The sequence below is a fragment of the Chiloscyllium punctatum genome, chromosome 26, assembly GCF_047496795.1.
Source record: "Chiloscyllium punctatum isolate Juve2018m chromosome 26, sChiPun1.3, whole genome shotgun sequence".
Classification (NCBI taxonomy): Eukaryota; Metazoa; Chordata; class Chondrichthyes; order Orectolobiformes; family Hemiscylliidae; genus Chiloscyllium; species Chiloscyllium punctatum.
The window spans coordinates 55,287,217-55,304,844 of record NC_092764.1 but is presented as its reverse complement, the minus strand read 5'-3'; the positions used below and the strand labels follow the sequence as shown (position 1 = coordinate 55,304,844).

The window sequence follows — 17,628 nt, the reverse complement described above, 5'->3', positions numbered from 1 at the left end:
CCAGTGAACTTGATGCTTTAGTTTGGATATGGGGATGGCAGTTGACTGCTGTTTGGTTACCTGATTGAAGATATCCTTCTTTCTGATATCTTCAGTCAGCCATTTTTGAAATAATTCTTGTAAATTTCAACTAATCTGTAAATAAATTTAATGTACTTTTGTTAAATGTTTATTAGCAATTTCTTGTGAATATGTTCAGTGACTGTGACCTCAGAGGTAAATAAAAAGTAAAATTTCCTGTCATTCAAGCATCAAGTCATTCTGGGATTTGACTGGGATCTGACGCCAACGACATGCAAGTCCTGGGTCTCCTCCACTGCCAAACTCTAGCCACTTGACGCCTGAAGGAAGAATGCCTCATCTTCCACCTGGGAACCCTCCAACCACACAGGATCAATGTGGATTTCCTCATTTCCCCTTCTCCCCACCTCAATCCAGATCCAACCCTTCAACTAGGCACCACCCTCTTGAACTGTCTTACCTGTCCATCTTCCTTCCCACCAATCCGCTCCACCATCCACTCTGATGTATCACCATTATCCCCCCCCCCCACCTATCACATTCCCAGCTACCTTCCCCCCAACCCCACCCCCTCCTATTTATCTCTCAGCCCCCTGTGGCATCCCCCCCCCCCCAATTTATGATGAAGAGCTCATGCTCAAAATGTCGACTCTCCTGCTCTTTGGATGCTGCTTGACCAGCTGTGCTTTTCCAGCCCACACGTTTTGACTTTGTTCAGTATTAGCATCAACTGGAATCATAACATTTCCTTCAAAGGAGATCTGGTCCAATGTGTTCAAGATCATATTGGTCACAAATAAACCTGTTCAGTCAGATGAAGATCCATGACAGAAACATGTAACCCCTGAGTAGGGATAGGCAATGTGTCTGTATCATTATATAACAACAGTGATACACCATTCCGGTAGCATCCTGAAGGAAGATGATACATTTAAAAATATTTAGCACATAAAATGGTAGCAGCCTTTTCAAGGACTCACTGTGGTTAATGTCTTAGCATCTTTTATGATTTCTTCAGCAAACACTACATCCTCTTGCTTTTCTTTCATGGAGTCCTTGTTAATGATGTTCAAATTTTCTTCCACCAGATCACACATGCTGTCCACCATCTGTATACAAACACATTACTGTGTATTCAGTTGATCTCCTTACAGTATACATGTCCTACATAGGGTATGTATTTTTTGTTGTAATGTTTGGTCCTATTTTTCGGTTAACAGATATTATGTCAAAATTGGTATGTCAAAAATTCCCATTCAATTTTGCTAAGTAAACTGTAACAGGCTAGTTTTAAGCTGACGACTGTGTAGCTCTGTAGAGTACATTTCTTCTTTCCTCTTCATCACCTTCTGTATTTAAACTAAATCTTATATTCAGTATCTAATCATGAATGAGTTGTTAGTACCTTACATCAGGCATAACGTTGAGAAATACAAAAACATCAATTCAGCTTTAACTTCACTTTAGTGGTTTGATCTCAGCTCTGGCAATATCATACCTGTAAAACTTAACTTTAAGATTTTTAGCTTCATTAACACAAGCTTTACTGCAGTGTAAATTAACTCAATGTTTTCCTTCATCCGGGTTACTATTATTTGTCATATAAAAAGAGAGCAGAAAAATAAGGGGATCGATTGAGTGGGGAAGAATTACCCCTGAGTACTCTCAGCATAAACATGGAAAGTGGCTTTATGTTTATGCATGATGTCCCCAAGGGGCATCATGTAGAAGAACAAGAGCATGGGGCTGAAGAAAGATTCTTGAGGCAAGAGAAGTAGCAAATTTACCTTTCGACAACTAAAGCAAGCCATTAGAGTCATAGAAATGTACAACACAGAAACAGATCCTTCACTCCAACTTGTCCATGCCGACCAGCTATCCTAACCTAATCTAGTTCCATTTGCCAGCACCTGGTCTACATCCCTCCAAACCCTTCCTATTCATATAGCCATCCAGATGTCTTTTAAATGTTGCAATTGTACTAACCTCCACCACTTCCTCTGCCAGTTCATTCCATAAACACACCACCCTCTGTGTGAAAAAGAGGCCCTTAGGTCCTTTTTTATATCTTTCCCCTCTCACCTTAAACCTGTGCCCTCTAATTCTGGACTCCCTCACATCAGGGAAAAGACTTTGTCTATTTATCCTATCCACATGATTTTATAAACCTCTATATGGTCACGCCACAGCCTCCAATGCTCCAGGGAAAGCAGCACCAGCCTATTCAATCTCTCCCTAAAGCTCAAGTCCTCCAATGCTGGCAACACCCTTGTAAATCTTTTCTGAACCATTTCAAGTCTCACAACATTCTCCCAATACGAAGGAGACCAGAATTGCACACAATATTCCAAAAGTGGCCTAACCAATGTCCTGTACAGCCGCAACGTGACCTCGCAACTCCTATAATCAATACTCTGATCAATAAAGGACAACATACCAAATGCATTCTTCACTATTCTATCTACCTGAGATTCCACTTTCAAGGAGCTATGAACCTGCACTCAAAGGTCTCTTTGTTCATCAACACTCTCCAGGACCTTACCATTAAGTATTTAAGTCCTGCTCTGATTTGCCTTCCCAAAATACAGCACTCACATTTATCTATATTAAACTCCATCTGCCACTCCTCAGCCCATTGGCCCATCTGATCAAGATCCTGTTATACTCTGAGGTAACCTTTTTCGCTGTCCACTACACCCTCCAACTTTGGTGTCATCTGCAAACTTACTAATGATACTTCCCATGTACACCTCCAAATCATTTATATAAATGATGAAAAGAACCCAGCATCGATCCTTGTGGCACTCCACTGGTCACAGGCCTCCAGTCTGAAAAGCAACCCTCCACCACCACCACCCTCTGTCTTCTACCTTCAAGCTAGTTCTGTATCCAAATGGCCAGTTCTCCCTGTAATCCATGAGATCTAACCTTGCTAACCAGTCTCCCATGAGGAATCTTGTCGAATGCCTTACTGGAGTCCATATAGGTCACGTCCCCACTCTGCCTTCATCAATCGTCTTTGTTACTTCTTCAAAAAGCTCTATCAAGTTCGAGAGACATGATTTCCCATGCACAAAGCTATGTTGACTATCCCGAATTAGTCCCTGCCTTTCCCAATACATGTAAATCCTGTCCCTCAGGATTCCATCTGACAACTTGCCCACCACCAATGTCAGGCTCACTGGTCTATAATTCCCTGGCTTTTCCTTACCACCTTTGTTAAATAGTGGCACCATGTTAGCCTACCTCCAGTCTTCCGTCACTTCACCTGTGGCTATTGATGATACAAATATCTCTGGCATGGCTTTTCTGAATGCAGAGATTTCAGACAATAATTCACAATTGCAATATGTTAGATGAGAATTAATAAATTATGATTTACCTATCAATAAGGAAATGACTCCTTACCTGCTGTGTGGAACTAGTTACAATTCTCTCTTGCAATCGAAAGGCCTGCTCTGGCGAAAATTTCTTAATCTGATTATTCCGTAAGAGATACGATTGTATCTGGAAATCAGAAATTGGTCTTATAAATAAGCGTTATACTTAATGTTATTCATTTCCAGACCAGTGCAGATTCAAAAATCACAACATTGACTATTATACAATGCTGTCACAAATAGAATAGTGATAAGTTTTACTTTCTGCAGCGCTTCATCGGTTTTCTCTGGATTGCTACGATAAGCCTGGGACATATCACTCATTGGGAAAGGCATTGATCTCAGCATATAATTCCTGGAAAATAAAGTGAAAGTTGATGATTATGTTTTGGCATTCATGTCACAGAAGGAACTAGGGAGAGAACACAAAGACCTTTTGGTCATTACACCAACTTTTTAAAAATCTATAACAAAATTAAGAAATGGCAGATGTTGGAACTTTGAAACAAAAACTAAGTGCTTGAGAACGTCAGCGTATCTGGCAGCATCTGTAGAGAGAAAAACAGTAAATGCTTTGAATCCTGTGCCCTTTCATCAGACGTTACTGGACACAAAATATTAATTTTGTTTTTCTCTGTCCAGTAACGTCTAATGAAAGGGCACAGGATTCAAAACGTTTACCGTTTTTCTCTCTACAGATGCTGCAAGACCTGCTGAGTTTCTCTAGCACTTCCTGTTTTTGTATGTTTTTACCTCATCCTACTGCAAACGCATTTCTCAAATAGCAGAGATGGGCTTTAAGTTCCTCAGTTTTTTTTGACTATTCTAAACTCTTTGATTTTTAAATATTTGTTTGCTGCAAGCTCCATTTCAAGAAACACTATTGGGTGTTTGAATATATGGCTATTCATGTTAAGTCCTTTGCTTATTCCAAGGGTTTTTTCATACATAATTGACAATAAGCAAAGTATATTAGATCTTAGAGTGAACTGCATGATAATGCTCCTGAAATCATCCATATTTTAAGCTGAGTGAATGGACAAAAATCTTACAAATGGGGGAATAATGTGGGAAGATGTGAAATTGTTCATCTTGGCAGGAAGAATGAAATGCAGGAGTAGTATTTAAATGGAAACCTACTGCAGAATTCTGAGGTGCAGAGGGATAAGATGTTCTGGTGCGTGAAGTAAAAATGGTTAACATGCAGATACAGCATGTAATCAGGGAAGGCTAATGGAATGCTGTCTTTTATTAGGAGAGATATTGAACTTATAATTAAAGATATTCAGCCTCAGTTTTATTGGGCATGGGTGAAACCACATCTCGAATATGTGCGCAGTTTGCTTACTTAAGGAAGGCATGAATGCATAAGAAGAGATTCAGAGGAGGTTTATTGGATTGATTCCTAAAATGAGTTGGTTGTGTTATTGGGTTAAATTGGACAGGCTGGGTTTGTTTCCTATAGAGTTTACAAGAGTGAGGGTGGCTTGACTGAAGCTTATAAGATCTTGAATAATCTTGACAAGGTTAGCCATGGAAAGGAAGTTTCCTCTTTTGTTTTGGGGGATGGGGTATCCTTTCAGAACCAAGAGGTTTTAAATTTAGGGTACCCTTTTAGGACACAGATGAGGGTAACGTTTTCTTTTGATATTCTGCAACTTGGAACTTTGAGTCTCAGGTGGAGTGGAGGCAAATCATCAGTTATTTTTAAAGGCAGGGTTAAATAGACACAGAGACAAGAGAATTGAGGTTACTGAAGGTAGATGGAATGTAGAATTTGAAACACAGACAGAACAGTCAGGATCTTACTGAATGGCAGAGTGGACTGGAGAGGGCCAAATGGTTTACTTCTGACCCTGTATTGCGTGGGTTGTTTGGATACTTATATTTAATACTATATTTCATTTACCCCGAACAAAATTCCAGTCTTTCAACAAGACTGGCACATTGGAGATTTGGTAAGTTTCGCCATTTTGTAGGTTTCTGTACTGATAGTGACAGATGCTAAGTGGAATGGAAGGAAAAGCAGCTGATACGCCAACTGTGGACAATTCACATGTTCTCTTCTGAGAGAGCAGCAATGATGTTGTTATCTGTATACTGAAGTTCCACAAGCGAAATTGCCATTGTTTTCTTCTTGTATTTCAATGAGTTGAGGTTGAAAAGTTTCCCTCTGTCCTGTACACAATGTTCACACTACTGGGAAGCTTGTTCTTAACAAGATGAAGAATGGTCTGTCAAAGATGGAGAAAAGGGTAGGGATGATGACACATCCCTGCTTGACCTCAAAGGATTCTGTCTTTTACCATGATCAACATCTTATTGTGGAGAAGACAGAGGGTGTCGAAGAATTTATTTAGCCAGCTGGTCTTTGATAGGTTCTTTCACAGCACTTCCCAATTTGGTCAGACTGATGAAGACCATGTACTTGCTTTTTTCCCAGCATTTCTCTTGCTAACCAGTGAAAATCATATCCATAGTTCTACGGTTAGCTCATAAACCATACTGGCTTTCAGGAAGGGATTTCCTCAGACACTGGGAGTAGGCACCTAGTGAAGATTCAGATGATGATTATTCTGACGATGAAGAGTAGGGAGATTCCACAATAGTTCCCACAGTCCATCTTGACTCTTCCTAAAGATGGTGACAATGGCAAATCTGAGATTGGCAGGGATTTATTCTTTGTCTCAGATTTTCAGGACTAGTTGATGGAGATCATGGGTCAGCTCTGTTCCTCCAAGTTTGAAAAATCTCTGCTGAAGCCTGTCTATTACTGCAGTTTTTCCATTCTTCATGTGTCCAATGGTGGCTTCAACTTCTGCCATACTAGGAAGCATTTAAAGGAACTGGTCTAAGTTGCAATCTCAAGAAGACTGAAGTCCTTTACTAACCTGTCCCAGGTCAACATTCGGTCCATCCCTCCATTACAATCAACAGAAATATCCACCCAAGTGTGTAACAATGCCCTCACCTAGAAAGCTAACTCTTATCTAAGGCTCACATCGATGCCGAGATTCAACATAACATCCTAAACTGAAAGCCCCACCTTTGGATGCCTAAGGATGAGAGTCTTCGATGACCATGACATCCATTCTGAAACCAAGATCTTCGCATATAAGTCAATTACCCTTCTGGCTCTTCTATGTGGTTCTGGGATTTGGACTATATCCAGATGACACCTCGAGACCCTTGAGAAGTACAACCAATGCTGTTTGGGACAGATTCTCTGCGTCAGCTGGGAGGACAGGCATACTAAAATCAGTGTCCTTAAAGCAGCTAATCGCACCAGCTTTGAGGTCACGATAATTCAAAACCAACTCCGCGTGGTTGGCTACGGGATTAGGATGCTCAAATTCAGACTACCAAAGCAAATCATCACCCAGTTCGAGGAAGGTATATGAACAAGAGAAGAACCACAGCAGCATTTCAAAGATTCTATGGTTTTCCTCAAGAAATGCAACATGGATATCAATGTATGGGAGAAGGAAAAGACTTGGAGAAAATTCCAGAAGAGACACAATTATTTGAGGACCGTTGGCAAGAGGAACTTTGGAAAAGGAACCAGTGAATAGAATGCTAAAGATCCCAAGGCCATGGACCATTTCCACCTCCCAGAAACACTTGTTAAACATGTGGTCAGAGATGTGGCTCTACAATTGGGCACATCACCCACAGAATCCAAGACCACCAATGACATGGAATTTCCAAGGTAAACAATCGTATGCATTAGAGAATGATTGCCAATGACGATTCTAACGTACTTCAGTTTGAGGATGACTAAAGATAAACATTAGAATGGAATGGAGAATATCACCTGCTTTCTACTTTGCAGGTATATGTGCAAATGTGTGGCAAAAATACATAATGGAAGGAATGAGAGCAAAATGTGATTAACACTCAAACGTGTTAATCTGAAATTCCTTAGTCTTTGCTGCCAAAATCATATTCTGGAATTTTTTTTTTAAAAGACTATAAATGCAACATACAGAAGGACCAATGACAATTACAGTGCAATAGGAATAACTCATTTTACTTAAATTGCTTTTTATTAAACTCTTACATATTTCTGAAAAAGGTGAATAGTACCTTGTAAATTTGAATTAGATCTTTCACAGGTCAACAAAGATAACAAAAGCAGGATTTTTTTTGTTTTCCAATGTTTTATTACAGAATTAAACATGGCAAGAGATAATAATTTATAATACGCTATGTGATAATTACCTCTCCAGAGCACTTGCAACATCCAGGAATCCCACAGCTGTAGTACTGTTTCTGTCCCAAATCACAGTTCTGCCATGAACAAAATCAAAACGGTCATTTTCAGCTTTATCTCCATTCACTACATCCTTCAGCTACAGTTTGAGTGGAAAAACTTCAGTTGGTTAGAGATGAAAAATGAGATTCACAGATAATATGTAATTTACACTATGGTCATAATTGCTAATCCTGATCACCTTACAGCAACAGAGGGTAGGACCCCCTAAGCATGCCAACTGAAAGTCTGGTGAGGGATGCGCAGTCTCCCTTTTTGGGAAGGCTGTTGAACCACATGCTAATCAGGCAGTAACAAGCCAAATGGTGGGTCTTACCCTGGCATCAAAACAATGGTGACAGATATCCTATCTGGTGACAGTGGCCAGACAGTCAGAGGCAGGCAGCTCTTGTTCTTAACACTGCCACTGAAAAGGCCATGGCTATTGCCTAAGGGAAATCTGAGTCTGAGGATCATGAAGGATCCAGGTTCAGGAATGTTGTGTGTGCTCATGGGGTGTGGAATAGAGGGGAGAACCAGAAGAGGTTGGAAGCCAGGGCAGATGCCTTCACAGTTTGACCTGTCATGCACAACACATGCAACACAATTCTTTAAAGCTGGGTTAGCGCCCTTAAGTGGTCTTTCATAGGCCTAGAATTCACCCCAAAAAACTTAATTCTGGCAGAGGTATGAAGGCAACAGATTTGGGTTAAAACACTACCCTGCCTAATTAAATGCTCTCCTTGCCTCCAAACTTGCCAACAACAAGGCCAGAAGATCTTGTTTGAACAGTACCATATATTATTTAGCTTTTGAAAACAATGACGACAATAATGCCAGAATTTAAAGTGCACAGAAAATTTATGGCATAGTCTTCAGATTTTTACACTCCCTCAGCAATTGTTAACCTTGATATTGAATGATATCTCAGCATTGTAATTATTGCACATTTCCATTTTAAGATAATATAGATATTGTGAGAGTCAGGGGCTGGACAGCCAAACATTAGATATCTCAGATGTGTTTTGATTTCCTCATCAATGTACTAATAACAATGATGCCGATCACCAATGGTTTATTAAATATAGATCAACTTTTACTGACTGGAAAACTATTCAATCAATGCTTGTAGGTATTGTTTGCTCTCACTATATCATGAAATTGCCATTTGATGCACTTGTAATCATCAGCTTGATTGAAATACAAGATCAGCATTGTTAGTTATGCCTCCATCTGTGGTTCAACTTTGTGGTTACACATGAAGTAACGAGTTCTAATCATAGTCTCTAGGAAAAGGACAACACTACCCTCAATAATAAAACAGTAAAACACGGTGGGTGCTGGAGATCTGAAATAAAAACAGAATATACGGGAGAAACTCAGAAGAATTGGCCCTGGACAAATATTTTGTACTTTTCCTCTACAACTGTTACCCCACTCCCTTTTTCTTTTGATCTGCAACTTCTTGGTCTGTAGTTTCCCTCGCCCCCCCCCTACCTGTATGTGAGCTTCCCTTTTGTTTCATGAGCCCCTCTCTCCTTTTCAAAAGCATGGAACCCATTACATTTCTAGATTCCTCTTTTCTGAAGAAGTCACATAGGACTCAAAATGTTAATTCTGTTCAACTATCCACAGATACTACCTGACCTGCTTGGTTCCACCAGCACATTCCATTAATACCAAATTGAAGTACATCAGGTTTGGTTGCTTCACGGACTCATTTGAAATGAAGTATGTTGTGTTGTGCTATGCTCATAGTGCAGTTTTGTCTTTTCAAGAAGCTTTTCAGTCTTGTAAAAACATTGAGGTGTGGTAAGTTTTCACACCTACTGATGAATAGCCAAAGTGACATGAAGAGCTCACCCACATGAAGCACAAACCACACATACCTAAGACTTGTGTTAATTTGTAAAGCTTTGGCCAACATCTTTGCTCCAGTGTCCCCCATGGCATTGCCACTGATGTCAATCTTTTTTAAGCAGGTGTTGCTGCCCAGAGCATTAATGAGAACATTGGTTCCAGATTTTAATCGTGAATCAGCAACTGATAAAGACTGGAGGGGCTGAAAGGAAAAGCAGGAAAGTTTGTTATTTATTTACTTTTACATTGTAAATGTGCATTTACCACATTACGTTCCAATGTCTTTCCTTTGCCTCCCTACGTAATTTAAAAGTGTAAGTAACCGACTTACTTGTGAGCTTCAGTCACTGTTCAGTGCCACTTTATCAACAACTGTGAGGAAGATATATTAATTCCTCTTTGCCAAGAACCAGCCTTCTGTATCCCATTACAAGTCACCCTTTAATTACACATGGGAGGTCCAGGTCCCTCAGAGTGAACAGGATGTTTGAGGCTCCTCTTTTTATAATATTTTATTAAACAATACACAGTTTACAAAACAATTAACATTAACAGCTGTATACAAAAAAAAACAGCAATTTTACAAGGAAGAGGAATGGCAAAGCCAGGCCCTAAACCTAACGTTCAACCAGTTTTCAGGGAAATGAGGACAAACCTCAAATCCTGATGCTCCTCTTTTTATCTGTCAGCCTGGACTCCCCAATTGGACCATATTCTTTGAGGTCCACCTGGCTGACCTCATTACAGTCATTATACATTCCATCTAGACTCTATGTGGCAGCAAATGGCAAATCAGGAACTTATACTGTGAAGAATAGGGGATATAAAAGCCCCGTCTTACACTCCAATGGAGAAGTAAATTAGAATACTGACTATTCCACATCATCACAAGAACCAAAGTCAAACAAAATATCTTAAATAAAATCATTTTTAAAACTGTACCTAAATTGGTTATTTCCAAAACATCCCAATTAACATGAAATGTAACTAAGAATCTCAATATAAAGTGTGAAGTGAAGTATCTGGAAACACGGTCAGATATAGCCTCTCAAAATAAAACTGCAGTTGTGGTCTCCCAAGCACAGAATTTGTTTTCCTTCAGCAGTTATAATATTTTTGCTGGAAAATATTGTGAATCTGCAATTGGAATCTTTTACTGAATATTCTGAAAATATTTAGGAACACATGAAGTAGGAACAGTGTGGGCTGTTTGGTAGAGTGAACCTGATCCACTATTCAGCTAGACCATGGCTGACTTTACATTTCAATGCTATTTTAATACATTGGTATCCCTTGATATCTTTAATTTCTATAAATGTTTAAATTTCAGTCCCAAATATATTCAATGACTGAGCCCTCCGGTGTCAAAATTTCTAAAGATTCACCGCTTCTGAGTGAAGAAATACTTTCTCAATAAAGTACAAATGGCCTCTCTCTTATTCTAGCCCAAGTCTCGTTGTTCCATAGTCCACATCTTGCTGCATTTACCCTGTTATGCTTTCTAAGAATCATGTATGCTTCAATGAGATTACCTCTCAATCATCTAAATTCAAGTGAACATCGGCTCAGCTGCCTCAGTCTCTCCTCACGGGGTAAGAACAATGACTGCAGATGCTGGAAACCAGATTCTGGATTAGGTGTGCTGGAAGAGCACAGCAGTTCAGGCAGCACGGAGCTCCTTGGATGCTGCCTCTCCTCATGGGTACAATCTTACCATTTCCAGAAATCAGGTGAACCTTCATTGCAGTCTCTCTATGATAAACTTACCCTTTCTCAGGTAAGAGAGCAAAACTGTACACAACTTGCAAAGTGCCTTTCCTTTCGAACCGGATCCAAACTGATAATGGTTACTTAATAATACGAACTGAAGAAACAATAATAAAAACAGAAAAACCTGGAAATACACAGCAGGTCTGGTAACACCAGTAAAGAGTGGAACAGAGATAATGGTTGAGATTTGTGGGCGTCACGGTGGCACAGTGGTTAGCACTGCTGCCTCACAGCGCCAGAGACCCGAGTCCAATTCCCACCTCAGGCGACTCTCTGTGTGGAGTTTGCGCATTCTCCCCGTGTCTGCGTGGGGGTGCTCCGGTTTCCTCCCACAATCCAAAAATATGCAGGTTAGGTGAATTGGCCATGCTAAATTGCCATTAGTATTAGGTGAAGGGATAAATGTAGGAGTATGGGTCTGGGTGGTATACGCTTCAGCGGGTTGGTGTGGACTTGTTGGGCTGAAGGGTCTGTTTCCACACTGTCAGTAATCTAATTTGTGGCTTTGCATCAGTTCTCTACCATGAAATCTTTTGCCAGTTAACCTTCCCTGTCTTCTGCCTTATTGCACATCTTTAGTTTTGTCTTTTCCCAAATTTCTCCACTTTCAGTTCTTAAAACCAACACACCTATAAATTCTATCCATTCGGATGAAATATTATTGAGCCAAAACATTAATATTAAATGCTGCCTGACCTGCTGAACATTTCCACCATTTTCTTTTGTTTTAATCTCCTTGTACAACTTCAATAATTTTAAGAGGACAATAAAAAAAACTTACACATTCTTCATCCTGGATGAGTTGGACAATCCTGTGCAGAACATCAGCCAAGGCTCTGAAAATATTAACACAGGTTTAAGAATAATTCAAGTGAGTCCAGAACATAAGCACCTGTTTCATTAAAAAAAGGTCTTAGCCAGTTTCTCACCACCTCAACCTCATTTTCCTCCCCTCACCAGCCATCCAGTCTCTTCTCTGCTACCTTCATGACTCTTCTCATACCATATGTCACTGTAAGGTTCCATAACAACACTTTTGCTACAAGTTTTTTTTTATTACTTAAGGAAGGATTGTACCAAAGCAATTGACAGGGCCCTCAACCATGTCCAATCTATATCATGCGTTTCGGCTCTGGCCACTTCCCCTCCCCCAAGACCATGATTGAGTTCCCTTAGTCTTCTACTCCACCAGATCACCATCCATCATTTCCACTGCCTCAAATGTGGCCACCAAACACAGAGTCATACAGCATGGAAACAGACCCTTCAATCCAACTCATCCATGCTGACCAAATTTCTCTATATAAACCAGTCCGACTTGCCTGTATTTGGCCCAAATCCCTCTAAATCTTTCCTATTCATGTACCTGTCCAAATGTCTTAAATGTTGTAACTCTACCAGAAAATACCACTCTGGTGGCTCATTCCATATATGAACTACCCTCCAAGTAAAAAAAGTTGCCCCGCAGGTCCGTTTTAAATCTTTCTCCTCTCACCTTAAAAATATACCATTTAGTTTGGAACTCCCCCACCTTAGAGAAAATACCTTTGTTATTCACCTTATCTATGCCCCTCATGATTTTATGAATCTCTATAAAGGTCATTCCACAATCTCCTTCACTCCAGGGGAAAAAAGTCTCAGCTTATCCAGCCTCTCCTTATAACTCAAACCCTTCAGTCCCAGCAATATTCTTGTAAATCTTTTCCGAACCCTCTCCAATTTAAAAATATCCTTTCTATAGCAGGTTGACCAGAATTGTACACAATACTCCAAAAGTGGCCTCACCAACATCCTGTGGAACCTTAATATAGTGACAATGGTCTCAGCAATGAAGGCAAATGTGCTGAACGCATTCTTAACAACCCTCTCTACCTGAGATGCAACTTTCAAAGAAGTATGTACCTGAACCCCTAGATCTCTCTGTTCGATAATACTACACAGGGCCTACCATAAAATGCATAAGTATAGCCCTTTCTCATTTTACCAAAATGCAATACCTTATTTTATCCACTTTGAACAATCACCATTTGGGACTTCTCTGCGACTCTGATAGGATCCCACCCCACAATTTTGGTGAGCTCCTCCAAGAAACAGTCCTTTAAATTCTGATTGGAAGATGCAAATTAACCCCTTCAGGTACTGACTGCCTTTAACAAAAATACAAATTAGGAGCAGGAGTAGGCACTTCACCCCTCGAGCTTGCTCCACTATTCAATAAGATCACGGCTTATCTGATTGCAATATCAAATCCACATTCCCATCTACCCTGCTAACCTTTCAATGCCTGATTTAACAAGAAACTATTTCTGCCTTAGAAATATTCAACCATTACTTTCACAAGAACAGAGTTCCAAAGACACTCAGACCTCAGAGAAAGAAATTGTGACTCCTAGTTCTATATTCTCCCAATAGAGGAAATAGCCTCTTCACATCTATCCTATTCAGGATTTTATATTTTTAAACCAAGTCACATCATTTTTGATCAGTCACCCTATCCATGCCCCTCATGATTTTATAAACCTCTATAAGGTCACCTCTCAGCCTCTGACACTCCAAACAAAAAGGACTTGGTCTATTGTTCAAATTGTTGATATAACTGGTCAGAGGTAGGGCAATGAGGAAATCAACAATGGTGGTGACACTGTTGATGATTGGGCCCTATGTTTCTCTTGTGTGGCCCCAGTGTTACCAGCTGCTTACATAAACTCAACATGATTACCCATATTCCAAACATGGTTGTCTCTTGAATACTTATACCTCTTAAACTTGCTGCTTTGGCCAAGTTTTTAATATCTCCTCCTTTGATTCAACATCAGTTTTTCCCAGCCCCTCCAATTAGAATGTTTTTCCATATTAATAAAGTATCAATTATACTGATGCATCTTCTGTTCCTTTCCACTTCAGCACTCCAAAAGTTGTGATTCCCAACATGATATTTTGGATCACTTCTCATTCACCTCAATAAACTCTCCTTTCCCCATGGCATCTTCCCATGCAAATACAGGAGGTGTGCCTCCTGCCCTTTTACTTTCTTCCTTCTCACATTTCAAGGCCTCAAACATTGCTTCCAGATGAAACAACAATTTACTTAAACTTCTTTCAGTTTAATCTACTGCATTCACTGTTCACAATGTGGTCTCCTCTATGATTCTCCCCACAATAGTGGGGAGACCAGATGCAGATTGAATGACTGCTTTGCAAAATATCTTTACTCATTCTTTAAGTATAACTGTAAGCTTCTAGTTGCATGATTATTTTAATTGTTCATCTTGTTGTGACGGTGATCTCTCTACCTTCAGCCTCCTGCAGTGTTCCAATGAAGCTCAATGAAATCACTCCTTTTGATTAGTGCTTTACAGCTTTCCAGACTGAGCATTTAGATCATAACTTTTGCCTTAATTTTGTTACTTTTTTAACCATAGAATCACAGAAGGAGACCATTCAGCTTGCATGTTTGTGCTGGCTCTCTGTAACAGGGATTCAGCTAGTCCCACACACAAGCCCTATTTCTGTACTACCTGAAGGTTATCCAACTACTCTTTAAAAATGATTATTGAATCTACCTCCACGAGAGTCTCTCAGGCAGTGTAATTTCAATCCTATTTATTCATCGCATAAAGATATTTGTCCTTGGGTCATCATTTGTTCTTTTACCTTTCACCTCACATTGAGGTACTCTTGTTCTTCACTCTTCTGCCAATGAGAATAATGGTTGATCTATTCTGTCCAGACTGATGGTTTTTAGCTTTCCCTTCCTCAAGGAAATTAGCCCAAGCATCTCTAATCTAAGGCTCTTTGAATAGTTATCCCATAAATGGCCTTTGTGGCAATGAGGAAACCACTATGTAATTTATGTCAGTGAGATGTTACATTTCTTTTAGCTTAGAATCAGTCATAGAGATGTACCACATTCAGTCAAACTCATCCATGCTGACTAGATTTCCTAAATTATTTTGTCCCATTTGTCAGCATTTGGCCCAAATCATACTAAACCCTTTCTATTCATGTACCTATCCAGATGCCTTTTAAATGTTCTAATTGTACCAGCCTCCATCACTTCCTCTGGCAGCTCATTCCATATACGCATAAAAAAGTTGCCCTTCAGGTCCCTTTTAAATCATTCCCCTCTCGTCTTAAAATTTTGCCCTTTCGTTTTGGACTCGACTACCCTGGGGAAAAAATCTTGATCATTCACCCTATCCATGCCCCCCATGATTTTGTAAACCTCTATAAGGTCACCCCTCACAGCCTCTAATTCTCCAGACAAAATATCCCTGGCCTATTCAGCCTCTCCCTATAGCTCAAACCCTCCAATCCTGGCTGCATTCTTGTAAATGTTTTCTGAACCCTTTCAAGTTTAACAAAACCTTTTCTATAACAGGGAGACCAGAATTGAATGCAGTGTACCAAAAATGGCCTACCCAATGCCCTGAACAGCTGCAACATGACCTCTCAACTCCTATACTCAATGCATTGTTTGTCTGCCTACAACATGTTTTCGTATCTTAGATGCTCTTTTGCATCTCTGCCTTTCTTTGTTATAAGCTAATTGCCTTTGTTTTGAGTTTGAGTCATTGTGCCAGGCACAGAAAGTTTTGTTCTTTCAATCAATGAGTTAATTGATATCCTGAACATTTTTAATCAAAGCAGTGCTGATATTTCTTGGCAGAAAATCCCAAGTGTCTCTTTGCAGATACTGATTGTGTTGGGTTTAAGGACATTCCAAATGCCAAGGATACATGGATGCTTGAAGTTAATTTTTTTTTCCCTAAGGCATTGTTGAAATTGATCTCTTTTTATTGGATTATTCAAAGCTTCAATGTTGCTCTTTCATTGGGCCTTTTGCTGTTGCATCTGTTATTTGGGACACCAGGTTGCTGGACACGATTATATGAATAATTGGGTAATTGGTCAAGCAGTCATTAGCCGTACTCAGATGGTGTGAATATGCATGTAATTTTGGGCATGGCTGATAATGCAATTGAGTAGGTTCCACTTGACTGAGAGTGTTATGTGATGGTTTGTACTTCTTCTGACAGAATAGGCTATTAGTGATGTGCATATTCTCTGCTTTTGGTAAGGAGAAAATTGCCTTCAGGAGTTGACATTAGCAATTCCTTCCCTGTCTGTGGTTCCATTCCTTAGATTAGAATCTTTTCCAATTCTGACATTGAAGTCTCCAAGAAAATTAAGGCTGCTTCCCATTAGAAACATCAATTATCAAGTGTGGCACAGAAATCTTCCTTGGTTTTGTCAGTGTCTAGAGTTGGCATGAATGCACTGAACATGGTGACCTATTGGCTCCTTCCCAGTTTGACAATAAGAGTCATAAGGCATTCATTACTTTCAAGATGGAGCTCATGAAGCTGGGCAACAAGTTCATTCTTGATAGCAAATCTAACTGGGTGAGCTTTGTGCTTTTTGTCTGATTTTCCCTTCCACAAGAAGTTACAGCGCCTCATTGGTCATTGAGCTCCCCACTTCTCCAGCTGTTACTCAGAGTGATGCTGTTAATGTCATATCACAGGAATTCTCCAGCAACATTTTTAAAAAATTCATTCATGGGTGAGGGGGTCGCTGCCTAGGCTAGCATTTATTGCTCATCCCAGAAGGCAGTTAAGAGCCAACCACACTGGTGTGGGTCTGCAGTCTCATGCTGGCTACACCAGGTAAGGATTACAGTTTCCTTCACTAAAGGATGTTAGTGAACCAGATGGGTTTCTCCTGATAGTGGCTACATGGTCGTCATTTCACCTTTAATTCCAGAGTTTTACTGAATTTTAACCCATCTGCCAGGGTTCCCAGAACATTACCTGAGTCATTGCCTCCCCCTGCAGCTTGACAGTCTGGGCATTCACTAACAGATTGTGCCCATTCTAGGTTCCAAACTTTACAACTTGTAGCTTTTGTGTATTTCCACTACAGAAGGTGATCCCTCTGAGATGTGGTTATCCAATCACTGGAAGTGAAGCAGACAAGGCTCAGGGCATCTTTTCCCCAATAAGTGAGTAGAATGGTTCCTAACAATCTGTTCAGTATAACTGATCAATTTCAATTTGAGCTATAATTTCAGCCACAGAAGGGCACCTATCCTTGTGCAAGTGCTAGATGAACATCTTTTAACTTCTACTTGCATGCAAGAGTATGGCTAGAGATTTCCAATGACACAATCCTACTTCTATGACCAATTGCTGGTTGACAAAGGACTTCGAGGATGGACTGGGAAAGGGCATCTATAAGTGTGGCGAAACCGTAGCACATCAACTGCCACACATCTTGGCAGAATGAAACCTTGAACTAATAAGTGAGGCGACACAGTGATCACTGCTGGGATCTCAACTAATT

At 40.1% G+C, this 17,628-nt stretch overlaps 1 protein-coding gene across 1 annotated transcript in view; it reads right to left on the bottom strand.

Annotated features, from left to right (window-relative positions):
* carmil2 (capping protein regulator and myosin 1 linker 2) overlaps positions 1-17,628 on the bottom strand; it is a 197,408-nt gene that overhangs the window by 62,830 nt on the left and 116,950 nt on the right. The window contains exons 20-25 of the mRNA XM_072547440.1: positions 12,065-12,119; positions 9,543-9,715; positions 7,623-7,691; positions 3,663-3,756; positions 3,430-3,528; positions 1,002-1,130 (exon numbers count right to left, since the gene is read on the bottom strand). Coding sequence (XP_072403541.1) covers positions 1,002-1,130; positions 3,430-3,528; positions 3,663-3,756; positions 7,623-7,691; positions 9,543-9,715; positions 12,065-12,119 — 619 coding nt within the window. The remainder of the gene's footprint in view (positions 1-1,001; positions 1,131-3,429; positions 3,529-3,662; positions 3,757-7,622; positions 7,692-9,542; positions 9,716-12,064; positions 12,120-17,628) is intronic.